The sequence below is a fragment of the Seriola dumerili genome, unplaced genomic scaffold, assembly GCF_002260705.1.
Source record: "Seriola dumerili isolate Sdu_G_001 unplaced genomic scaffold, Sdu_1.0 BDQW01000036.1, whole genome shotgun sequence".
Lineage (NCBI taxonomy): Eukaryota > Metazoa > Chordata > Actinopteri > Carangiformes > Carangidae > Seriola > Seriola dumerili.
The window spans coordinates 2,028,497-2,055,228 of NW_019174291.1; the positions used below are offsets into that span (position 1 = coordinate 2,028,497).

General features: G+C 39.9%; 1 protein-coding gene across 1 annotated transcript; it reads left to right on the plus strand.

Annotated features, from left to right (window-relative positions):
* Nucleotides 1-4,175: 4,175 nt before the first annotated feature.
* On the plus strand, nucleotides 4,176-14,437 carry dcun1d5 (defective in cullin neddylation 1 domain containing 5). Its single transcript, XM_022738592.1, has 10 exons — nucleotides 4,176-4,247; nucleotides 6,789-6,845; nucleotides 6,982-7,024; nucleotides 7,137-7,236; nucleotides 9,130-9,295; nucleotides 9,943-10,034; nucleotides 10,523-10,631; nucleotides 11,949-12,053; nucleotides 12,160-12,262; nucleotides 13,993-14,437. The coding sequence occupies exons 4-10, from the start codon at nucleotides 7,169-7,171 to the stop codon at nucleotides 14,046-14,048; spliced, it is 699 nt and encodes a 232-aa protein (XP_022594313.1). The 5' UTR covers nucleotides 4,176-4,247; nucleotides 6,789-6,845; nucleotides 6,982-7,024; nucleotides 7,137-7,168; the 3' UTR covers nucleotides 14,049-14,437.
* Nucleotides 14,438-26,732: the final 12,295 nt, after the last annotated feature.

Below are 26,732 nucleotides of genomic sequence, written 5' to 3' on the forward strand. Positions count from 1 at the left end.
TAATCACAGAAAAGAATCTTTAGCCAAATATAATTCACTTTCCACTTAAAATGCTGAAATAGCTTTTCACCCTCTGTGAATACAAGACCAGGGTGTTGATGATAATCAGATTGACATTTTATATACTTAACTGCAAAGAAAGAGAGAGAGAGCCAAGAGAGTTGTCTTGTTGTTCTCAGTTCTTTTCTGAATTCGATGAAGCTTTTCTTTGGAAATGTTTGTCGCACCTGAGAAGAAGCAAACTCCCCTGTCAATCACATTATGCAGTTTCATTCTCTATGCACAGACCTGGCTCAGTTAGTGTTTTGCAGATGATTCCCTGTTGTTTTTTTAAACTCTGAAACCTTCTCAACGACACTGGAGGACAGTGAGACGAGTCCCTAAAACTAAATCAGAACATTCTGAGTGTCAATACTTCATTGTTTCGTTCAGTGATCAGCTACTTATTTAACAGCTTTGACACAGTGAGCTCCACTCATTAAGTGTTTGCCAACCAATTAAAACAAATGCTAAAACAATCTTCTTTTACAAAATACTATCTCATCCATGTGTGTTTGTTTTAGCCAGTGAGGACCTTGTGCCTCTGACAGAACCTGCTGCTGAGGATGTGTCTTGTGTTCCCGGGCCCGTTTCTGTTGTTTCTATTTGCCTCCTCTATCGTAGGGTGAGGAGTTTGAACAACCATACCGGGAGTAGTCTGTCATACAAGAGGCATAGAGACCGACTCCTACAGAAAACTCTCCAGAATACAAACCAACAACAAAACACAAATCCAGTCTACCCAGTGGTCACCAGTTGGATGGCCAACTATCTATATTTATATTTGTACATCCTTACATCCACATATGATTGAAAACAGCAGAATGAAAGCAAAAGGCATTCTGGGAAATGTCGTTTATTACTCAAGTTAGATCTGGAAAGTTGAGGTAAACTAGGAACACAAGGGGAGTAAAATAACACAAAAATATTTTGGGGTGGATTTTTCCCTTAATGACTCAGAATTTTCTGTCTTTTTTATTTCTCTTGTGATTCAGTATAAACCTGTGTCTTGGGACAGATGTCATTTCCAGATGCTTCAAGGTTTATCTTGTGTGCTGTGATACCAGATGGGCTCGGTGTCAGCAAGCTCTAACAATCACAGAAACGTGTGATATGTGTGTCAGAAATAATTTCAAAACCTGTGGCTGTGCATCACCCCATGTGAACGTGTGAAAAACCTCTGGATGAGAAATTCAGTTTTGTAAATCTGTAGAAATAATCTGTAGGAAAAACAATGTAAAAGTACAAAAACATAAAGTCAAAAGTGAATTTACACAAAGACATCTGAGTCCAGACTCAAAGCACAAAACTCAACACTCAGTTACACATGCACACACACATTTAAGTTCCAAATACAAATTTTTAGCCTTGACGTATTTAGCATAAACTTACAGTACAGTAAAAGTGTGTGTATATGTCTGTATTCATGTGTAACGCAGTGAAGTTTTCTGCTTTGAATCTGTGTGTATCTGTTCAGAAAAGCAGTTGTTCCGGATCAGTTTTTGTGTACTCACCGTAGCAAATTTTATTTAGACACTTCAAAAATGTCCTTTTTTACACTCTGACCCAGAATGAAATATCTCAACAACTTCTTGATGTATCGCCCTTAAATGTGTCATGGTTCCCAAGGAATACATTATAAAAGCTGTGGACCTCTGGCCTTTTCATCTAGCACCATTATTAGGTTTGAATTTGTCCAGCACCAGATACAAAACTAATCACACTTCCATCTGCCTCAGCTGTACTTTGTGTTTACTGCTAATTACCAAGCTAACACACTAAGCTCACATGGTAAACATGTTAAACATTATATCTGCTAAACATCAGCATGTTAGCATTGTCACTGTGAACCTGTTGGCATGCTGATAGTAGCGTTCAACTCAAAGCACCACTGTGCCTCAGTGCAGCTTCACTGAACCGTTAGCATGGCTGTAGACTTGTTAGATTGTTAGACTTCTCCTGCAGAGGTTTTTCACAGGTTCACACAGAGTGAAAGTTATTTCTGAACATCATTTCAAAAGCTCTGACTCTTATTCAACATTTACAACAACAGTTTCTCAGATCTGGTTCAAAAAAATGTCATTTACCCTCAAGCACCTTTTAACTTTTGCATTTTAACAATTTCTAGAAAACTGGGATGTGTCTGACAACATATATAGAGACTTGCACTCAGTACAGAACAGTCCTGCCACAACATCTGTTTTCACAGAAATGTGTAAATTAAATAACATATGTATTACTGAGGTTATGGTTAAAGCTTTTGTTGTACTGGCCTCCATTACATTTAATCCAGTATCCATTTAGTCCAGTATAACACCATCCTTAAGACCTCGATGCTAAAACATATAATTGAATTAACATATCTCTGGCAAAAACTGGCATCTGGTGTACCTAATAAAGTGCACACTGAGTGTATGTGACTGAGCTCCGGGTGCAGTTTTTTCAGGTATTTATTAATCTAATGAGTCACTGTTTTTATTTATCTGGTCATCATATTGAATATTCATATTCATAGACATCTGTGCAACAACACAACAAGCATCAGTGTCTTCTTTATCAAACTGTATGAAACACACTATTAACACTGAACAGAGTAACATACAAAAAAATATCTTTTATGTTTTAAAGCATATAAAGGTGTCACTTCCATCCATGGTAACATTTTTTAAAATACAGGTACTGGTCTTATTTTACTGCCCTTTTTTATTAGACATTCTGTATTTTAAACCATGTTAAGTCGTTGAATGTGTTATATTTAATCCAATCAATAATCAGTATTAGCTGGTGAAACTGAATTGTTTTCATAGCATTTTCCAGAAATTTTTTCCTGGTCACAGACGTCTGGCCTAACTTCATATGAGGTTAAAGAAGCTGGAAGTGGATTTTAGCCTGTGGAGCAGGCCATGGTTACTTTGGTTTTCTCATGTGAAGCCCTGAACTCACCCATCAGCCCGACCTGCATGGCGTGGGGGTGGGGCAAATTTACCTGTAGCCTTGTGTGATAACAAAACTTGAACTAAACACAATCAGTCACAGCCTAAACCAGCTGAATGTTTGCCACTACATCAAGTAAAGACATTAAACCTTGTGTTGTTGGAGTGGGGAGAGATGAGAGTGGTTCAACTACTTTTGTGTGCTGTATTGTTTTGCTTGTTTCAAGTATTTTTTAAAGTTGAATAATTTATTTCCTGGCAAAATAAAAGTCAACTGTAAAGACAGAGATTTCTGTTTCCTTATTGTCCTTCATTTCCAGACAAGTCACTATTGTCACTGAAAGAAAATGCAGACAACTAACTCGGGTGTGGGTGGATTTTGAATTTGTGCTTTGTTGTAATGAGACTTCCTCTCTGGTGATAAGATACAAGCTACTGAAACTTAGCCGTAGAAGGTCAATATGTTGATGTTCAAAGTAAGACTTTGGTTGTAAGTACATCAAAAATATAAGAATGCATTTACCTTAGAGTAAAAAAATAGGTTCCATGAATAAACAGAAGTGATGATTTTGAAGTATGATCGTGAGTTAATAAAAGATGCAAGGGCTTCACAACATGAGAAAGATCATGCCGCACTGAATTCAGAATGAACACAATGAGATGTTTGCATGTTGGAGTCACATTAAATAAACGCAATTATATCAGTCTTAAAAAGTGCGATAATTATCACAAGAAATACATGAATTCTGGTGGGTTTGAAACCAAATCAATAAAAAAACATAGAAATGACAATTTAAACACTTAGTTGTCAGTTTATTAGACACACCAAGCAAAAACGTATTGAGTCTTATACATATATAGAAGACAAGAGAAACTGAAAAGTTTTTATAGGCTGTGGTAAAGCAAAAACGCAGAATAAAAATCACCGGATTATTCCTTTAAAACAACAAAAAAAAGAAAAAAAAAGAAAGAAAGTTTCACCTTCGTTGATCCAGTGGGGGGGCAGGGGGTGTTTTATTTAGCCGTTTTTCTTTCGTAGTTCTCTGTTGGCTCATTCAATAATATAATTGTGATCTATATAAAATAAAAAATATTGTTTTCTAAATCTCTTTTCGTAAAATGTGTGTTTGCAAACGTTTCACCCTGCATTGGATCGTTTGTTTCGCATGACACCCCCATAAAACGATGGTTCCGTCCATTACCCCGGAAACGCCGGCGACAACCGAAGCAGGTGGAGCTCATTTATGAGACGTAGAGTGGAAAAACTGAAATAAAGTAAGTGTTTAGAAGAATTTAAATGTCTTCATCTTGTTTGGGTTACTTAAACAAATAATTTACTTCTCTTGTACTGAGTGCTGACTGGGTTCAGTTTGATGTGGTGAGCCTGTTGACAGGTTAGCTAACGTTAGCAGTGTAGCTCTGACACCCGCGGAGCTAACAAACAAAAGAAGAGTCCCCACAGCGAAACCAGTGTCAAACTAACAATCCGCGTTTTATCTCCTGATTCAACTTTCTCTTCTTGATTAATCGACCGCCAGATGAGAGATGTGGCCACGATTTGAAACATTAGTCATTCAAGCCTCGTTAGCCGTGTTCAGCTAGCATCCGCGACGCAGCCTCTGTTTATTTTTTGAATGGCCGTTAATTTAACGAATGGTTTATTGATTATTATTATTAGTAGTAGTAGTAGTAGTAGTAATGTTATTATATGGGTTTTAGATTCAGTCTATAAATGTGATGATTGCTGGCCGCAATAATCTCAACCTTTTTGATCTCTACTGGTTTCCACTGTGTTGAAACAGTGGGTTTATTTCAGTATTTATTTCAATAGTTCATTCTAACAGATCTTTAAAAGCTGCAAGTTAATTTCACAAACATAGCAGACACCCAGCAGTCCATATATAAAATCTCTTCATGGACGGTTCATGAGAAAATGGGCCCTGTCTTCCAGTGTAAAACCTGCTGCATGAGTAATTTGAGGTGGCGGCAAATCAGCTGTAGGTGCCAAATCTGCCTTTGCACCTACCTAAGACCCTAACACAATTCAAGACGGACTATATCCAGAAGTGGTCAGGCTGATAAGATCATGATGCATTTCCACTTTGCATTAACGTGCGTTTTTCCTTATATGTATTAAGTGTCCAGATACAGGTCACATTCACAGTATGATGCAAATACGTTATATATAATGTCCTGTTTCAGAATCATATAAATTCTCTCTCTGTCTTTATCATTTGAATATACTTATTGATTTATTAATGTGCTCAACACTGTAATGTTGCAGCTGGTAAAAGTGAAGCTCAGATTAGTTACTTTATAAACTACTGGGTAGGTTGTGAATTTCCCTCTTGGATCAATAAGCCTTAACCTATAATAAAACATTGCAATTTATTGGTTGATTATATTTACTATTTTTAATCGGAATCTGCAATGTCACTTAAGTTGTGAAATAAATGTAGTGGAGTAAATATTCAAGTAACGTACAAATATCTCAAAATTGTATAGCACTAGAGTAATTGCACTTAGTTACCTTCAAACACGGGCTGGTTGTAGTGGCTTTGCCTCTTTTTGGGTTTAATCGGGTGTAAGCCCATTCAGTAATCCATCCGTGACTGTAGTAATGCTAATGTCCTCTGTGATGTTACACTTGTTCCGTCAGTTGTCTTGTGGAGCGTTTACATGAACCTATCTCAAGTCGCCACAGGTGAAAAGTAAATCTGTTGAATCAGTTCTCGGTTTCACTCATTATAGTTATGAGTCCAGCTGAACTGACCGGTTTTAACGTGTTTGAATGCTCACCTTTTTTTTTCGGTTTTGATTTGTTTTAACAATGGTGACTTATTAAACATATTTTCAGCATTACTCAGATGATGAAAACACTGACATTTGGGGAATTATGAGTCATGCTTCTGCCAGCTGCTGCCTCACTGTCCTTTTTAAAGGATTTGATCAAATCTGTAATTCAAAGTGGCCTCGGTGTCTGGTAGCCATACCTTTTATACAGCATGATTAGATACACTTAATATTAACTATTATTTATTCACTTTTAATGTCTGCATGTGTCATTTAAGTAAACCTTAACTCGCCCTGTTTTGACCATTTTATTAAAAATAGTTACACATACAGCAGCACCTAAAGTTTTAGGACACCTGTCGAGATCCACTTTGAGTCTGTTTATCCTGGATTTAGACAAGGCACCTTTGCTCCAATGAAGGGAAGTCTTAATGCTTCCAGTGATACTTGAGGCAAAAGTGTGTGCACTCTTGGCAGCTGTTTATGACTGCTCCTGTGTACAAAGCCATGTCCATAAGAAAATAGTGACTCGTCTGCACAGTGTCCTTATTGGCCAATATCAGTGACCGACCTCTCAAATGTAGTTTCAGACAGACATTCAATTTCCATGAAATTTGACAGCAGAAATACATTTAGCTCAAATTGTAAAACTGTGGTCCTTGATTCATTCATATTAAATCACTAAAAAATTGAGTTTACATGATTTTTCAAACTCTGTTTTCTTAACATGGATTGCACCATTCTTCGAACAAGATCTTGGGCTTTTTATTCTGACCAACTTTTCCCACTAAAATAGTAATTTACAGTGATTAACATTTTGAGCCAATTCACACCGTTTAGATTTTGTTTAATGAGATGCCATTAGCTCAATCACTTGACCAAAAGTTTGCCAAAGGTTTTGATAATAATGAAAAGTTGAAAAGTAACTAGCTTATGTGTTTACAGATGTTTTGACTCCTCTTTGACTTGACATTTTGAGTGGTAATGATATCTTGCATGTGTTGATGATGTGTCTACTCATAGGAACAACCCGTGCCACCTGGCAGACATCAGTCGGTATCAGAAACACTGGACAAGCTTGTAAGTAGTCAATTTTTAAACATACAGAGATAACTTTGGTAAGATTAAGATATTAAGTTATTGAACTGCAAAGTGACAAGCAGGGATTTATTACCTGAGGGTTTGAATTCTTTTTCTTTTTTTCTTTTTTTTGTAGAATCTCTTAGATTTGAATGGACCAGGCAGCCAGAAGCACACAGGTACCTGCATCCTTGACATTTTATCCTTATGCAGATGTTTAATTATTGGCTTGTGAATGTGTTCTCACTGCCTCCTAACATGTGTTTTTAAAAAAAAAAAAAAAAAATGTAGCCCAGCTAGTGAAGCCCGTTAAAGGTTCAGTGATGCCTGTGAAGAAGAAGAGAAAGCTCCCTGATGCAGATGACCATGAGCGCAAGTGTAAAATTACGAGGTAAACAGTCACACATTCATTCACACTGTAACTTTGTATTCTGTCCTCTGTGGTCGTCTGTCTGCAGTGCAAGAAATGTCCTCCACTCAGAGGTTTTTGTATCTTACATAAACATCAGAATTTTTTGCAGTGTAAAGCTCAGTTTGGGTCCTGGATGTTTTCATGTAGCATGTCTCTCTGACCTGTAATAAGAAGCTGGTGAGGTAGAGGCTCTCTGCTGGCGAGGACAGCCATTGGCTGAACCTGCAGCAGCCCGAAAAAGGACTGGCAGGGTTGTCTTTCACCTGGCAGTGGGCACACTGAACCCCTCACCTTCTCATTTTCCGTGCGTGCGTATGTGTCATAAGTAAATAAGGAGGCATGTAATCCAAGCAAATACATCTTCACGTGTGCGTTCAGAGAAAACGGCACTCAGCACATATCTTAATCAGTGCAGCCTCAGTCCACATCAGGACGACTGCAAGAGAGAAGTGTCTTATCTGTCAGTTGGATATACAGTCAGGTTCATAAGTATTGGGACAGTGACACAGTCTTTGTAATTTTGCCTCTGTGCACCACCACGATGGATTTGAAATGTAGCCAAGTGTCAACTTTCAGCTTTAATTCAAGAAACGTCAAAAAAAAAAGTCACTATACATGTTTCCCACAGGTCATTGATGTCCTTGACAGTTTGTGCATTTGAGGGAAAAAAAAATCTAGGCTGTGAAAGTTTTTGAAAATGGACATAAACAGATATGGGTCATTAAAAGTGCTTGAATTTAGATATTCTGTGCAAAAATCCAAGTTGAAGTTCTTTTGATATTTTCTTTACTTCACTTTAGTAAATTAGCAACGTGCTGCTATCCATGCTGCAAGAGACCACGGAGAGTACATCTCTAAGCTTCTATAAAGCCTCCTAGTTCTCACTGTAACAAGACTAGGCCAAAACCTGGTATACAGCTGGACCACGTATGGTCAATGTGTGAAATCGACATAGTGGAAAACCTGTGGAACCGCTGTAAACAACTGACATCATCACGTCATATTAGCATTCAGTGTAGTATCAGCTGGTTTCAGCTCTTTATCTGTTTGCTTCTCTCCTCCTCTCCGTGCTCACATATACAGTATTTTGATACAGCTGAATTCTAAATAAAAGCTGTTCTGTTTCTGTTGTCAGACAACAGAACAAGTTTGAAACGTGGCCCATTAAGACTACAGGTAAACGTCCAAGACATTTCCAAGCTGCTGCTGCTGCTCTGCTGCTGCTAAAATCCAGATTTTTTTTTTTTTTAACGATTTTATTCACATTCCCAAACACATAAATGAAAGACAAAGCTTGTGCTGTGATTTCAGCTGGATTTACCGTAAAATGATCACTCTAAGAGAGAAAGTTAGAAGAGACTGTAAGTAGCCAAGGTTTGTCCAAAAAGTCACTAAATTCTGTTTTTTTTTTTTGTCTCTAAATCTAGTGACAAATGCACTAAGTTGGCAACACTGCAGGCTGTGAACGCCCACTGATAGAAACTGTTTGTGCCAATTCATTTTGAAAGAGCATTGGGAAACTCCAACTCATTCATGTGGCATTTGGCTGAACTGAGGTCAAACTATGGTCAGTCAGTCAGTCAGTCAGTCACATTTGTGATTATAGGGATGTCCCTGTTGTTGTGTTCCAGTCACAATGATTAACCATGATCCAATTGGGTCCTTGAATTTGAGGAATTTGGGCGTTTGTTTTTGCGTTTCATATTCAATGTTTTTTTTACTCCACAGACACCAGAGGTCTGCCCTAACTCATCTGTTCCATTTGAGAACTATTAGATATCATTGATCTCATGTGTTGAACATGTATCATCTAAGTTAGCGACTGAACCTTTCTTGAGCTGAGTTAATTTTAAAACTGAGCCTTTGTTGCAGCTTCGCACGACCTCAGATCCGCAGCGCAAGGCTGATCAGCGCTGCGAAACCGTTCTCCAGTAAGAAGTGCCTGGCCTGGTTCCACGAGTACGCCGGCCCTGACAAGATTGTTGGTCCAGAGGCCATGGAAAAGTTCTGTGAAGACATTGGTGTGGAACCAGAGAATGTGAGTCCCCTGGCTCTTAGATTCATCCTGCCTGTCCCTGACTGTATTTATCAAGTGTCACGGGGTCACACCGAGAAATCACACCTTAACCTAGTTAACCTAGGACTAAAAACAAAACGCTTAAGAGTTATTTATGAAGCTTCTTACTCTGACTTTCAGCAAGGAGAATGTGGTAACGCTGTTTTATGACACTCATTCATTAGAAAATATAATGCCATATTGTTGTAGACTGCTGCAGTTTGGAGTTATTAGGTTATAGTAAATATTTAAATGAAGATGCTGTAGTGCTAAATTAATAAATGGTTTAATGTTCGTCATGGAAAAAAGCCTATTCGCAAATAATCCATTTACGTACATGTTGAACTTTAAGTTCATAGTTATTTTTCAGCTGCATGAAATCCCAGGCCTTTCCACACAAGTCACTTTTCAATGGCTGCATGTGTGTGTTGCCTTTTTATATTTTGGGACTTTTGTTGTGCTGAACTCCCTTCATTTCCACTGCTGCAGAAATATTTCTGCCTTTTACAAACTAGGCGAATCAGACTGTACACAATGATGACAGAGGGAATGAAGACCCTGTGCACATGCATCAATGTGGATTTAAATGTCAGCAGGAGTTAAACAGACTGTTTCTCTCTTTCTTGCAGATTATCATGTTAGTTTTAGCGTGGCATCTAGAAGCAGCAAATATGGGGTTCTTCACAAAGGAGGAGTGGCTCAGGGGAATGACGTTATTACAGTAAGACAAGTTACTCTTTTCTGTTGCTCAAAATGGAAGTTACACATAAGACTTTGTTTTGTTGTCTTCTCCCACATTAAGTTTATAACCCTGAATATAAGCTTCACATGCTTGGTATAAGCAGCATTCACATTCACATGTTCACACACGCACACACGCACACACATTTTTACTTCTACCTGTGGCAGTCTAACCTTAACCATCACAACCAGTGCCGAGCACTAACACTAACCTGAACGCTAAAACAGAGTCTCAACAGCTCTTTGAAAATGTCCTGACTCCCAAAGTGAGAAACTCACCCTGGCCCTCACAGACAGATGTACAAGTACATACACACATGCACTCACACACTCAACACAGATGAAATCTATCTTTATTTTTTTTCTGCCAACACTCTCATTCTCACCTCACTGTCTTTAGTTGTCAGTAGACCTGTAAGAAAAGCTGCTGAACCATGTGTATGTGTCTCGTCCTTCACCTACTTGCAGGTGTGACTCCACAGAGAGGTTACAGAGCAAACTGGATTACCTGCGCAGTGAGCTCAACGAGTCTGTAGTCTTCAAAAACATCTACAGATATGCCTTCGACTTCGCCAGAGTGAGTTTGCTTTCTTCTTTTGTATCTTTGTTTAAAGAGTTAAAGAGACACCAAATGTTGTCTTTGCTGGCCTCCAGTGGTTAAATATCATCTTGCTGGAGTGATGTTACATTGTACTGAACCACTGAACCTGAACCACACTTCTGGTCGATCGCAGTTCTTCTACGAAAGACAATGAAATGTCTCTGTAATCATTTCAGAGTTGTCTGCTAGTATTATAAATATCCCTGCCGGGTTTTTTAATGCAGTGCTGTTTCTTGAGTAGTGAAACATCTGACTCTGTCCCACACATACTCCCAAGTCAAAATGTGTTTGATCAATTTTCAACATCCATTTTTTTTAATGCAGCACTTCTGCCTCAGTCTGAACATCTCTTTATTTGCAAAATGAGCATCATTTGCTCCTGTTTATCATTTTCAAAAGATAAACATTTCCTCAAGGAATAATTTACAACAGATGCTGAAGCTCAAGACTTTGGTGTCTCTAAATAGTTTGAGTCCTCATTAAGGACTTGATTGACCTTGGCTGTATTTTTGTTGTGTCATTGCTCTTAAATAGTGCACTGTTGCTCCAAGTCTTAAAAGTTATGATTTATTCTTATTGAAATTATGTAATGGTTGTTAATCATATCATAAATTATTTTAGTTTCTTTTATCACTGTTTTATATATATTTTTGAACAGTGCTAAAGTAGATGATAAGTCATAGTCTCTGTGTTCTGCTTGTGCTTGTGAGAGGTTGTGGTGTGCAGCAATAAACTGTTCAGTTGCGAGTATTTATGTGGCTGACAGGGATTTTCTTGCCTTGATAGCTTCATCATGTGCGAAGTTTCATTTGCTTGCAAACAAACATAGATGCCTTTGACTGTCCTCATTGTCTTTGAGTTCCACACGGCAGACTTCAGCTTCTTTTATGGTACAAACAACGTTTTAGTCAGGACTGTTGGTGGGTGGATGTATTTGTTCTTCCCACCATCACCAGATCTCTTAAATTCTGACTAATTTCTGTTGTTCCCACAAAACGTTTTTCTTTCAATCTATTTTACTGCTCTGTCTCTCAGCCACATTGGATTAAATGACATTGATTTCCTCTCTTTCTGACAGTTGTCATTTGTTCATACCACTTGGGTAGAAATTAGGAGAGCTTGGTTTAGCACTGTGGATCACCCTACAAATGCAACTCCAACAGAATTGTCATGTCAGAAATGTGTAAGAGAATGCCCTAAAAGAATGAGTGAGAGTTTAATAAAATGACTGTGCACTTAAGTCTGTCACCTCAAGCTCCTGCTTTTGTCTTTGTGCCTCTGTCTTGTCATCAGGATAAGGACCAGAGGAGTCTGGACATGGACACAGCTAAATCCATGCTGGCATTACTGCTGGGGAGAACATGGCCTCTCTTCCCAGTCTTCCAACAGTTCCTGGAGGTAAATCCCAGTTTGTTTGTTTCTTTGGCAAAAGAAAAGTCTTTTCTCCTCAACCACTCTTTCTATCACTTCCTCACTGCCTTCCCCCTGTTCTTCTGTCCCACAGCAGTCCAAGTACAAGGGGATGAATAAGGACCAGTGGTATAATGTTCTGGAGTTCAGCAGGACCATCAACACAGACCTCAGTAACTACGATGAAGATGGAGCTTGTGAGTGGATTTTACAGCAGCCTCACAATGAGGCTTTAGTCACACCACAAAACGCTGCAGTGAAATGAATTAAAACCTCCTGGAAAACAGGTGGTGCTTGAAGCTTAGTGACTAAAATTGGATTTATACTTCGAGTTAATGATGGATACATGCTCCGAAGAAATGTAACTATGGCTACAGAGATGCAACGTCAGGACTGCAGTAACTCTGTCTGATGCCAGAATGATTGTAGATGCTGAAGAGTAGAAAAATGTTTTAGCACTTCCAATGAATAATCGATCAACAGAAAATTAATCGGCAATTATTTTGATAATCGATCTTTTGCGAAGCAAAATTTCCAAACATTTTCTGGTCCAGCTTTTCTTTGCAAAACATCTTTGTAAATTTAAAATCTTTGGACTGTTGGTCAAAGGAAACGACACATTTGAAGACGTCGCTTTGCAAAATTATAAAACGCAATGATTCAGTAACCGATGTAGCAAATCTGTCTCCACTTCAAACCACCTGCGCACCACACTCACTTTGTTGCTGAATGAAACGAGTTAAAGGTGTAATGTGTATGATCGTGCTACTTGATCTACCTCCATAGGGGGCAGCATTTCACCTCTTCACCCCTGTCCAGTTAATCATGTTGTTTTCCCCTTTTTCCTTATAATTTATTATTTATATGTGCATTTATTGTTGATAGTTGAAATTGTTGATAGCATACCGTTAATGGTGTTAGTTTATTTTTTGAACATTTTAAACTAAAATTCAGGACCGATCTGGCCAGATCTTACACATTGCATCTTTAATGTGGCGACAGAATAGTCCCATCTGCAGTAATGAAGCAAGGTGAACTTCCTCCTCCCCTCCTCGTAGCTCTGCGTCTCAGAGGGGATTAAAGCATGTGAACACTGACTATAGCGAATATAATTGAAGCACACCATGGATGGATCATACGAGACACCACTCCAGTGTTAGGATTGTGCTATCGACTGACGAAATTCTACATGGGACTATAAATCAAAACCTCCCCAGGTTAAACTGATACATCCAGTGTAAATCCAGATTTAGAAACTCCCTGTGGGTTGTTTTCTTGCTGTAGTTTGTTGTTGCTATTTTCATGTGTGGATACAGAGAGGAAGTCTGTAGTGTTGCAGAGCAGGGTTTCATGACACTGGATGATGCAACAGCTACAGCCACCTCCACACTGCCACAACAGTTAGCAACTGGTCAGCAGCGTTAAGGCTGAAGGCAAAGTTAACCAAAGTTTAACTTACTATATTAAACAAAAAAAATAATTGCAAGTTAGACTTAAGTGCTTGTTGTTGGATTGATTTTTTTTTTTCCTTCCTTTACAAATCATTTACTGATATCTTTTTCCCAAAGTGTCTCAACTTTCCCAAATAAATTCTGTAGATGTGTAAACACTGATTCAAATGTACATATTTACATTGTTCAAGTGCTGTCAGAATAAATTTGTTCAAATTTGTTGTACTTATGAATGATTGACAAAATCTTACTTACCAATTTCATAATGCAGAGATGTGACTTAAATGGTGATCCTGTTTTACTAGTCGTTATATATTTTTATGTTTCGCTTTCTGAATGAGAAAAGCTTTGGATTCAGTTTTGTAACATTTGTACATTTGGTTTTTAATTCTTAAAGTTTCTCTGTGCTTCATGATTTCTCAGATTCTTCACCCAGATCTGTATTAATATTGCATTTATCCTTGTTTTTTCTGCAGGGCCAGTGCTGCTAGACGAGTTTGTGGAATGGCAGAAAGCATGGTCAGCGTCATAGCAGACATCGTCACAACACCAAAAAGGAGAAGGAGGAAGAGAAGACAAAAACCACAAACACAGGAGGAATCTCTTTTATTGTTTAAGAAAAAGGAAAAACACACACACAAATATGGACTACAGAATCATCCCTGTGGACTCTGGGTACACTCACATCCCATCAGAGGTTGTCTCTGTGTCAGCCAACTGTTGTCAAGAGGCCTTTCTCTCACCGAGTAGACTTTTTATAGTGTTAATTTGGAGAGAAGAAACATGGGGAAAAGTTGCTAAAGTAAGAAAACAAAAAAAGTGAACTGAGAGCTGTGGAATTTATGTTTTCTTGATAATTATTTTTTTTCCCATGTTGTGTCTTGTTAATAGATGTTTTCACAATAATAAAAAGGAAATGGAAGTGTGACAAGCTGCTTTTAATAATTGGTACAAACAGTGGTCAAGTAAGGCAGCCAGTGTTAGACTAGTTAAAGCTAAAAATCAATTGGAGCAATACAGAAGTGGAAGTGACATCTCTCCTTACATCTCTGAGCATCCTTGTGTCACATAAAACATCTCATATCAAGTGTTTGGATTAATCTTGTAACCTACTGCCCTCTTGAGGCAGCAGCAGGCTGTTGTCTCTGGAAGCTAGCTGGACTCCATGTTTTTTTTTTTTTTTTTTCTGTGGGCAGTTTCTGAAGTGGCTAAAACATGATTTTGCAGCTGGCCCCCATCCACAGCAGCACATCACTCAGCTTCTGTGCTGGTGCTTCTGCTGCTTCTCCAAACTGAGGGGGCCCCAATCTGAATCTACTGCAGGTAAATACACTGACTATAGATAAGTACCTCACATGTCAAATGACCTGAACTACTGCTTTCAAATAATCAAAATTGTATATACAGTTTCCCTTGGTTGGTTAGCTTCAAGTTCTAACAAAGAATATCAGAGCAAAGCTCCTCACAGCATCGACTGGGAGGCCGTCGATGGACAAACATTTAGGTTGTATATTGACACCAGAACCACACCTTTATGTCCATGAGATGCGACTGAAAGCTCAAAAAAAAAAAAAAAAGCTAGTAAGCTGACCTTTTGAGTTAGATTTTGTTGTTGCTGACACATTTTAGTTGTTTGGTAAAAAGACAGACATGTTTTCAGGAATCTTGGTGCCTGTTTTTGGTGTCAAATGTCATTATTCTAATTTGAAAATTGAACCACAAGAGTAAACACTGCAGATTAATTACTCACTACATTCCTAAAGTCATGATCCTGTAATTTCCTTTTAAAAAGACCAGTATTAATGTTACAGTAGTAAGTAGAGTGATAAGGCTTCACTACAGAGCAACTCGAAAGAATCAACTTCATTCACTGTGACTCAACAATTATTCTGTTCTAGAGGAGGGCGACGGTGAAGAGGTTTGTGCGGTGAATTGAACCAGACAGGATGAAGGAACTGAACACTGACTCGCTTCTTTCTGTCACCAAAAAACATTACCTGTCCCCATTCCCCCATCAATGGAAGAACCCTACTCCCAACTCAAGAAATGAAGATTTCTGTTTTTATTATGACAAAGGGAAAAAATGATCAAATCCTTTTCAATGAGAAGAATTTGAACACTACCGTAATTATTTTTCCACATACTGATCTTTATCTGAAACAAAAACAGCCTATAGTCTGTATTAGATCTTGGACAGTTTGAGGCATTGAGTGACTCAGTCTGTATTGAAATGACAGCCCATGTTAAAACACCTTCAATATGAATCTTCATCTTCATATGGCCAAGATAAAACAACAATAAACAGATCTACATGTCTGTCTAGTCCAGATAAATGAGACACAATAAGTTTTTTTTTTTTGTTTGTTTTTGGGAAGGGGGTCTTATGGTCCTGATTGTATTATTCACCTGCAGGTTTTCTGTAGGAGTGTAGGATTTGTGTAGGAGTGTGTGCTCTGTTCCTCATTTCAGCATTTCATTCTGAGGACCTGCAGGCAGCTGTGAGTCGGTGAGACCACAGACTGGGTCTAAAAAAGTGAGTCTCAAGTCCTTGCTTCAGCGCATGCCAAAGCAACCCTCAGACCACTGGGAAATGTCCCGGTGCTCCCGACGGGCTGCCCGCCACAAGCTCCACAGAGGACTCGTGAAGGCTCTGAGACAAGGGACTTGAAACTCATGCTCAGTGCTGAGGCACCTCAGCATTTCAAGCACGAGGCTCATGCTGAGTTGCTTGTCCACTACGACAAACAACTGTCGCTGGACCGAGGGTCTCAGGCTGCCGTTCCTGCAGCTAAGACCCTGACACCCCCCGACCAACAGAGCCCTGCATGTCTCCTCTGTGGGATTATGGACTTAGACTGGTGGCAGAAACAGCTCCTGTGTAAAATCTTGGTTCAAGACAACTGTGACCTCAGCAGTTATCAGTGGCTGGGGACTGGTGACATCACCTGTGACATCACTCAAGAAGTCAGTACTGAAATGACATCAAACATAACAATAGGTTCAAACAATCAAATGATATTCACTTTCATTTTCAATGGTTATTGATCAAGCATATCTGACAGCAGCAGGTAGAGCTCCTCTCATCAGTAACAGAATTTAATGAGCCAAGACTTGAGCAGGAAACTTTCCTCTTATAAAATGTATAGTTAAATATTAGTGGCACTACAGCCAACTTCAACAGAGAGGTTCAGGAGATCCTTTGTTCTCACTGCCATCAGGCTATACAACACCTCAGCCAAAGGAAGTGGACTAATATAATTATTATTGTTTATTATTTATTATTAACTGAGTTTAATACTTGTTTGGATGTTAACATCAGCTCCTGATAAACATTTACAAGCAAATAGTTTGACTTCTACTGATCGCCTTTTTTTTTAAGTGCCTTTGTTTTCTGTAAAGGTTAAACTGATGATCATGGTGTGATGTTGGGTTAACTAAGGTGACTTATAACACTAGCTATGAGTTCTATTCTACTTTGGTCTCTTCAGTGTTGGTTAAAACTAGCCAATCCTCTAACCTTGCATCACCGAATCTGAGGGGTTTAAATTAGCGATAAAGTGATCACAATGTAAACACGTTTTCAGTGGTTCTACAGCTGAAATTCCCAGGTCATAGATTTGGTGTAACACCTGACTATAAAGCTAGCTAGCTTTTAAACAGTTAGCTAATTTAAGTTAGCTCGTTAGCTAGCCAAAGCTAAAGTCACCAGTCAGCTAACTGACAGGTGACATTAACCTGAACAAACTTTTATACATAGTAAATAGTTTATGCCGGGGTTCTGAAGTATGTTATTTTTGTGTAGCAGCCTGAAGACACCTCGTGTTTTTTATCAAGCTAATATAGCAAAGGCTAACATTACCAGCCAGATTATAGCAATGGTGGGTAAAACCACCTTATATGCTTTATGTAGCACTTTCAGCTAACATCACATTAGCTACTTTATTTCATGCCAAAACTCGAACTAACTACTCCACTATATTTATTCGAGAGCTAGTTTTAGATACTTACAATATACAATGCTTTGATAAAACACAATGGACCTCCTTGATGCATGTGTCGCAAGGTACAAGTACCACATGAGGTCAAGGAGGTGGTACCTCTACCTGTTCTGGCAAACCATCGTGCTAGGCCTTGTTAATGCATGGGTGATCTACCGCCGTGACTGTAAACTACTTGGTTTCCGAAAGCCACGTAAACAAGCCATTAGCCTGATCCTTGTGCATTCACAAAGGGGTCGCCCAGCACTGAACCCCACATCTCCACCACAACCATCACCACACAACAGAGTGCGTGTTGGAGTTCCAGATGATGTTCGCACTGACCATGTTGCACACTGGCCTGTGAGATGCAACAAGCGTGCGCCTTTGCTTCACTGAGGAAAGAAATTGCTTCAAATGTTACCTCTTGGCCAAGGCTAAACTGCCAAAACAGATGGAAGAGTTGGTAACTATGGTTCAAACACAGTGCTGATAATTCTCCTGGCATGTTGCCTCACTCTTCTGCTGCAGTTCTGGGAGTTGGCTGGAAGGCGGAGCTTGGAGGGTGGCTAGTTAATACCTGCCCATTTGGCTAGGGCCTCCCAAAAGGCATAAAGGTCCGCCCCTCAGGTAGTCTCTCTCTCCCTCACCTGGGCCTGCTGCAGCCACTACAGCCTGTTTCTCTCTTTGTTTGGTTTGTTGCATCTTACAACACACATTACACCATATCTTCACTCATCTACACACCTCTGACATGACTGATGACTGTCTTACTCACACACCCCATTTGGTTGGTTACTTTGTTTATTCATTTGAGTTAAATAAATTGTTTCTTGATTGAAGTGTCTGTGTGTGGCCTCCCTTTTTGTTGCTGGCCTTGAGCCAGACAGTAACACTTGCAACTACAGTATGTTGTTCAGAAGATCTCCAGTATAAGGCAGTTTTATTTAATTTGATTTAGTTTGTACATTCATGTGTTGTAAAACAATTCTGAAAATGATTTTGTTGTTAAACCTAACCAGCAAAGTTAGGTGGTCGGATTTATATCCCCCATAATTTTCCTAAAGGGAGAAATGGGTCTGGGTTCAAAATATATATATATATATATGTATATATATATTGTATATAATTAATATGGAGTTGTCTTCTTGTCCTGTGCAGGTATAGATAGATAGATAGATAGATAGATAGATAGATAGATAGATAGATAGATAGATACATACATACTTTATTTATCCCTTAGGGTATGAAAGATCTGGTGATGATACTCTTGGACACCTTGCCGATGCTTGCAAACGTTCTCGTCCTGTACATCTTTGTCATGTTCATCTTTGCCATTGTGGGAGTTCAGCTGTGGGCGGGGCAACTGCGCAAATGACTTGAATCTATCATCTTCATTTTAATGTTCTTCAGATGATAAAATGCTGTCTTTGTTACATTCCTAGTGTGGTGCTCAAAAATGAGATCTGAGTCAAAGATGTCTCCTAGGTTTTTCACTTGATCACGCGGGTTTGCTGCCAGTAGGATGGTAAACATACACACATACACTTAAGCAAGTTTAAAAAATTGCCTGATTGATTTTCCACATGCAAGTTAAAAATAATAATCCTGTCATAGTTGGTGGATAATTGAAAGTAATTCTGAAAAATAAATCTGAGATAAAAGATGCAGATGATTGTTTAGGTGGTCTGTAACCTGTCAAACACAGTATAGAAGGACTGCTAAAAACAAAAGAGTGATATTCAAAAGATGAATTATAATCAAATGTAATGCCTTTAAAACCAAGGGGGGATGATTTTTTAGCCAAGGCAAGGCAAATTTATTTGTATAGCACATTATTATTCACAAAGGTCATTCAATGTACTTAGAAGAAATACAAGAAGCATAAAAATAATAGTAAAAATCAAAATAAACACAGATTATAAACTAGATAATATCTCATCAAAGTGCATGATTAAAATTTAGAGCAGAGCAGAGCAAAATAGAGGGTAATGAGCTTCCTTCTCTTGGACATGTCCATCGTGTGATGGTAGAGACCTTCCACCAGTGTCGGCAGGAGCAAAAAAAAGGGATGAAGAGGAGGAGGGAGGAAGGACACTGCAACCAGCCAGGGGTAAGGAGAAATGTGTGATATGTGTTTGAGTTTACACACATACATGATTATGAATTGTGAATGTCTGTGTGTTTGTGCATGTTCACAGACACGGAGTTTGAGCAGGCGCCATATTACACCAACTACTCCCCCGTCTGTTGGTTCATCTGCAGCGTGTGTGTCAGCAACGGCCTGGATCTCATCATGAACCTCACAATCGTCCTCAGTGTCATTTTCATATATATGTGTGTGTGTGTGTGTGTGTGTGTGTAAAAGTAATCAGTTGGATGTCACTGTGGTCTTGGTCTCCATTATCAGCATTGTTCTCAGGATGAAAATGATGAACACAGTTCCCATCAATCCCAGCATCCTGAGAGTCTGTAGAGCACTAAGACATGCACAAGGTACACACTCACACACACACACGCATGTGCACATACGACTGTGCACATACGACAAACTGAAATCATATTAGTTTTGAAGTGTGTGTGAGTGTTGGGTGTGAACAGCTCCTGTGTGTCTCTTCAGTGCTGAAGGCCAAGAACAGGACACAAACACCTGTGTCGTAGGTGTCAGATTGTTCCAGCCAGTCAGAGAGCGATTCCTCTACAGTGTGATTTGACAGGACAACATACAGGTTGTTTTAAAAAGCTTTTTACCCGTCTGCGTTTTTTTTTCCTTCTTTTTCTGTTTTTTATTAAATTTCTAATGCTCTCTTTATTCAGCATGCTGGTTAATAAACAGTGAAATATTTCAGCCTGTGAGACCCTCTGAGAATCAATCAGTCAATTGATTGATCCCTGGACAGTTCAGACAAATTCACTGTTTACTGTAAATGGCATGTAAATAATAAATATGTATATAATGTTTATTTCTGACAGGGTATATTTTTTTATATATGAATATGGGGGGTTATATTTATATTATTATTATTACTTATTTTCTATTATTATATTTGTATGTGTGGAATGGAGCCCTGCAACATAACAATTTCCTGCAGCGGATTAATAAAGAATTTCTGATTCTGTGTGCCGCTCCCTGTTCCTCTCTGATTCTCGCTCTGTGTCTCTTTATGTTGAGAGAGTGTCGCCCTGGCGACGTTCGCTGCTTGAGCCACCTGTCCTGGGTCTCTCCGCTCTTCTTCACCACCTTCGTGGTCATGGCCCAATTTGTGCTGGTGAACCTGGTGGTGGCGGCTATCATGCAGGCTCTGGAGGACAGCACCATGGTACAGTCAGTACACATGCACAGACAAACACACAGTCATTGTTTGACAGGAACAGCTCTGAGGCTTTATTTTATGATTATCATTTCTTTCTTAACAAATTCCTGGAAAGAGCAGTGTAATCTGGCTAATTATACAGAAAAGACACATGATCTTTATATTACTTATACAATTAATTCAAATGAATTGTAACCTTGAATATGAAAATATGTGAACTGTATCTAGTCAGTCAATCAATTATAATATGAATATCCAATAATAAATGAATAGTGGATTCATATTTACTTTTCTTTCAAGGAATTCCCAACTGCACATAAACTCAAAACAATGAATTAAATTCAATTAAGTAATTTAAGTAGGCCTTCATGATAACTACTAACTTCATTGAACAGGAGCAACACAGATATAAATATGAAAACATGCAGCAGTAACACAACAGATGTGAACTGCAGCCTCTGGTTAGGCTTTTAAATCCAGGTTAAGTAACAAAACAAAAAACTGTAACTGTCCTATAAAAGTGATCTGAGAGTAGATTAAACAGTAAATGTCAAACACAAACACACAGAGCTTCTCTGGCCAGGCTCAGGGGATTCGAGGCTGAAGCCCTAACGACCCTAACGGCCCTAACCACAGCACTGTGTAATAGGTGAGGTTTGGACCCAAAAGCAGCACCGACTAGAACCGATGGATTGGTAATGACTTTTATTGTTAGCAGAAGCAGGTAAATAAGCACAGTTCAATTCAAAGGGGAATGGCAGTCTTTGAGGGGCTTGGGGAAAACCCGAGGGCCCAGAATGAAGCTGTGGATGAGGCAGCCGTACCAGGCAGAGGGTAGGTCGGAACCAGGCAGAGGACCGAAGAACCAGCAGCTAAGTTCACACAAGGAACACTCACGATGGTCGAAGCGATGACACTGTCCCAGCGATGATCAATGGGGAAACAAGGAGAAATCACACGCTGCAGCAGTGGAGGTGGAGGACTCAGAGCAGCCCCGAGAACAGGCAGATGAAGACCAGGAAGAGGCAAGGCAGATTCGTGGTCAAAAACAGAAGGGCTGAAGTATTTACCAGGGCAGAGACAAGGCAGGTAGGTCGGGAGCAGGCAGGGTCGGAACCGGAGATCAGAATGAAAAGTAACGCTGGAGTCTTCATGGGAACAAAGAACAATTCTGGCAGTGAGTGTGGAGGAGAGTGGAGCTTTTAACCAGGCTTGATTGCTGAAGAGCTGCAGCTGAGTGAACAGGTGAATGGAGTGACTGACGAGGTGGGTGTGGCTGGCAGATGGGGTGAGCAAGGGAGTGTGAGTGGAAAACTACTGAAGGCAGGTATGTATGGAGGAACAAACCACTGGGGGCAGACAAGTGGCCTCGGGTCACCATGAGGATCTCCCGGAGCCCCCGACGGGCCGCCCGCCCCTGGGTCTCCTGAATGCTCTGAAGACCTGACCATGCTGCTCCTGCTGCTGCGGTGCGACGGTTCAACCGTTATTTTAGTTTGAGAGAGTGTAAATCTTGACGATGATAATCAATTATAAATTAGTCGTTTCAGTTATGTTCCAAAATAACAGATATTCCAACATCCAGTAAAGAGCGAGCAGGTGAAATGCTAAGCAGGGATGTTGTAGCTAGGTGCTAGCTCAGGCAGATCTGCCAACTCTTAGGCATTGAGGGTGAGACTAATGCAAATGACCCTTATCACACATTCTCACGCCACACCTCCAATTTCTCACAGTGGGGCAGCTATTGCCATGGTCATCAGACTAATTATATATCGGCTGTAGCAAATAGCCGCCTTATAGACATTGAAAGTCAGGCAAACTTATGGCCATCTATGGTAGGACCCCTTTCAAGGCGGGACGTTGGGACCAAACTTTCATTTACACTGCGAAAGTTATAAGCAGTTTGGGATTTAGTGCTGCTGTGTTCCTCGACCTCAATCTTTCTGTCTACTTTCCAAAGTCTGTGTGTACAGGTAAGTGTGAGTCGCTTATTTATGAGTATTCTGATGAGTGTTAGTTAGGGCTGGAACGGTTCGTATCACGGTTTTGGGATCACGGTTTTGGGTTCGGTATACGTTGTTATTGTTTTTTTTTCTATTTTTTTTTTTTAAAACACTCCAGAAACACCATACATCATCATAAGATATATATCCTAATAATCCACCATTTACAGTTTTAAAAAAAAATCTGTCATTCTCAAGGACATGACATGTAGACATGCAAAAACTGAAAGAAGGAGGCAGTTTGATATTAGGTACATCATTGTGACAGTCTTAGGTTAAAGCTAGGTGAGATTTTGGTACAGCTAAAGGGGGCGGGGTCTGCAAAACAGCTTTTCATCCGCCACTCCGAAGTAATGTAATGGGCAGTCACGGTTAGGAAGCTTTAGTGGCCCTGGAGGTCCATCCATCAGTAGTAAGAGCTACGTACGCTGTGTCAGACAACTCTTTGACAATTCCTTGTCGTGTCTCTTCATAAAGTTCGGGAATTACTGTGTTGCTGAAGTGTCGGGGGGAGGGGATATTATACCACAGCTCGAGTACTTAAATCATATGTTGAAATCCTGCATTCTCCACCACGGCATAAGGCTGCACATCTTTCGCCAGGAAACCCCACCAATGCTTTCGTTATGGCCTTAGCCCTGTCTGAGAGTCTGTTTAAAAGCTGCAGGTTGTAGAGGTTGTTCTTTCCTGCCTGACTCTCAACTCCTTGCGCTGTCAGGTGACATGCTGGGGTGATGTCTCCGTAGGTGAGCCAACATATTGGACGCGTTGCTGCTAGCATGAACAAAACTTCACTGGGTTACTAGTGCAAGGCTTTTTTTTGCGCATAACCTGAACAGAACAATACACACATGCCCCGAACCGAGACAAGCGAACCGAAAGGGACGGATATTTTTCATGAACTGTTCCATCCCTAGTGTTAGTGTGTATTCTTTCCAGCTTAATTGCTGTTATCAACTCTGTTGCTAGTATATCAATTTGAAATCCACAAACTAACTGACACAGTCTTGCCAAGTGTTTTTGTTAGCAAGTGTGAAAACTTAAGTCACACATATTGCAGTCATGGCTGAAATGTTAATATGTTGCTGCAGCTTGATGAGTCATTCTTTATACACCGATTAAAATCTGCCTTTTTTATGTGTGGTATCAGAAGGTTGCTGTAATGATTGCCTGTCAACATCTGGAACAATTATACTCTAAAAGTCTAATTTTAAAACAAACTTTTTGGTCTACTGTTAGCAACATCAAATATTAAATATTAAATATTTATTGTTGTTATATTGGCTAAAATATGTGTGTTTGTGTGTGTCACTTAAGCCTATTTTGCAGTGACACTGAGAACATGACAGAGAACTGGTAAGAATTGTGATATATTGCTATTGGTAGACATACTTGTGTAGCTTAATTAAACCAACACAACTGTTTAGGAAGAAGAGGGAGAGAAGGAAGAAGAGAAAGGACAACACTGATTTGTGATATATTTGTTTTTATTTATTATGTATTTATTTCAGCTTGTTTAAAAAAAAACAGCACTTTCATTTGTTTTTGTTCAGTTTTACCAGTCTTTTATGTATATATTTATTTTCTTAAAAATGTATTTTGTCAGTGTCAATTGACTTGATCAAATTAAACATATACACAAAATGAGCCATGCGGTGTCTTGTGTACATTTCTTTTTACAAAGTTAGTATTCTCCTGGACCCTGTAGTGTGTGGGAATGGCCAAGAGGAGTGAATGTCTCTCACTGACTCACTCATTGAAGCCATCCTGTCCACATACTCACATACTGAGGTGGTGATCTTTGGCCACCAAGTGAGTAATCCTTCTGTTTGCCAGGAGCTGTTATTTCTGTGTTCATTTGTTAATGGTTAGGTTTAGGTTAAGGATTAAACCCCTATTTTTATTGAACTATTTCAATCACATTAGTATATTGACTGATTTTAACTTACAGCCTTGTAAGCTTGTAAGCTTGTCTGTCTGTTATGCAGACATGGTTCTCGTCATGGAGATCCCAGCTGGTCGAAGGGTCGAAGCCTTCGTTAATGAAATGCACCGTAAGACTGTGATAAGGCTCCACTGTACGGCTTGACCACACGTCAGTTGTAGTAGCGAAAAACTCTGCTGTTTCAGCTCTTCTGCGACTCAGCTTAAATTTTTATAAAGCTCCGGTATGGCAACATGGCTAAAATGTGTGAGAAAAGGCATGCTGTACTGCTTATCCAGTGTATTTATCAAAGCCGTGGAGTTATGCTTTCAAACATTTTGGTCAGTAATCCTTGTCGAGTGGTATTTAGCTTACTTGACACAGTCGTTGGCATTTTAGCCATGCAACTATCGTACATGGCTTTGTTGTGCTGATACAGGTTATTAGTTTTACCCTGTGACGTAGCAACGATAGCAGGGCAGGTTCTGCACAATAGCTGATGCAGTGCAGCATCTTCTTTTTTAAAGCCAAAATAGTTCCCCACAACCGACTTACTGCGTGCCAAGTTGTTGCTCCCTCTTTTAGCCGACTGCTCTGCTCTCACTTGCATGTCACGTGAACAGAGTGTAATCGCAGCCTTTGCGGTTAGAAAACCGCATTTTATCATATTGTGATATTATCGCAAAAGCAATTCATCGTTCAGCCCTACTAGCTAATGCAGATAATTAAAATATAAAATGTTAACATGTGTTGTCTCTGCTCACAGCACTGCGTCCTCTATTGAATATATTTTCCTTCATGTTATGTCCTCAAGTGCTGTCGTTAATATAATGTCAAGCAATAATTTTGCAGTATCTTCCCAGGACTTTAGCCGCGGTGGAAACGCAGATGACAAAAGTAACTGTAAATAAAATTTTCTCCAGTTTCTCCAGGTTGAAAAGCGGTTTAAATCTGATGTACATAGGAAGCCTTACCTGTTACGCATGTCCTCCAACAAGGTCAGCAGCGACCTGGGTTTCGTGTCTCCTGTCTTCAGGTACTGACGGGTCTTCTGGCTAGGTTAATAGCCTTGTTCTCCCCACAGAGTTTCAGCCTGATGACCGGTCCACACAGATCATGCCTGCCCACCTTGGAGTCTGTTGCCTCTGATATTTTGGGCACCATTGTCAACGGTGTCAAGGCAGTGTGCCAGAAGAAGAAACCAAGAAAGTTCATACACAAAAAGACAAAAGTAACGGAAGACCGAGTGAACTCCGCAGCGACTGAGGTGAAAGTCGCTCTACAGGAGAAACTGAGAGTTTGTCTTCCCTGATCAGATCCTCCAGTTTGGTCAGAATCGATCTGTCCTTGTTGTCGCTGTAGATGTCAACCTGATGCAGCAGAGTGCTGACAGCACCTGTAATGATCTTGACGCTGGTTGTCCACTTTTGCTGGGTGTCCTCACACTCTGCCGTCTTTTCTCTCTGGTTGGACATTTGGTCTTCTCTGTGGCAGGTGAGAAACTCTCTCAGCTTCTCCTCGCTGCTGATAAGTCCCGTCAGTACAGCCACCCAGGTTCATTTGTTCTGTGAAGAAGCGGTGAAACATCTGCTCAGGTTATTCGTTTCCCTCCTGTCTCCTGGGCGATGGGTCTGGTCCTACGGGTCCACAGCAGCCATGCATCCGCCGTCAGGTTCCAAGAGTTGGCCCAGCTGTACGACGACATCATCAGCGAGTATGCTCAGCTGATGTCCGACCAAGCGATGAGCAGCGTCAACAGGTTGCTGGAGGAGGACAACAGTGAACCACAACAAAGGAAGAAAAGAAAGAATGTTGTGCATTTCTTCCAGAAGCTTCCAAGAAAGATCCAGAACAAAAGGAGGACACCGACAAACAGGATAGACACGCTCTCCAGTCCATGTGAGGACGGGGCCACTGCACAGGAGGCTGAGGATGAGGAACTTTTTCCAGAATCTTCCAGACAGGATTGCGCACGCTTTCTTAGGGTATGAGCCGAGG

What these genes read in the sequence shown, in the direction of transcription:
- dcun1d5 (XM_022738592.1), top strand. Translation starts at nt 7,169, where the DNA reads ATGCCTGTGAAGAAGAAGAGAAAGCTCCCTGATGCAGATGACCATGAG. An exon ending in TTGGTGTGGAACCAGAGAAT is followed by an intron (nt 9,296 to 9,942) that starts GTGAGTCCCCTG and finishes TCTTTCTTGCAG; the next exon opens with ATTATCATGTTAGTTTTAGC. An exon ending in AGGGGAATGACGTTATTACA is followed by an intron (nt 10,035 to 10,522) that starts GTAAGACAAGTT and finishes ACCTACTTGCAG; the next exon opens with GTGTGACTCCACAGAGAGGT.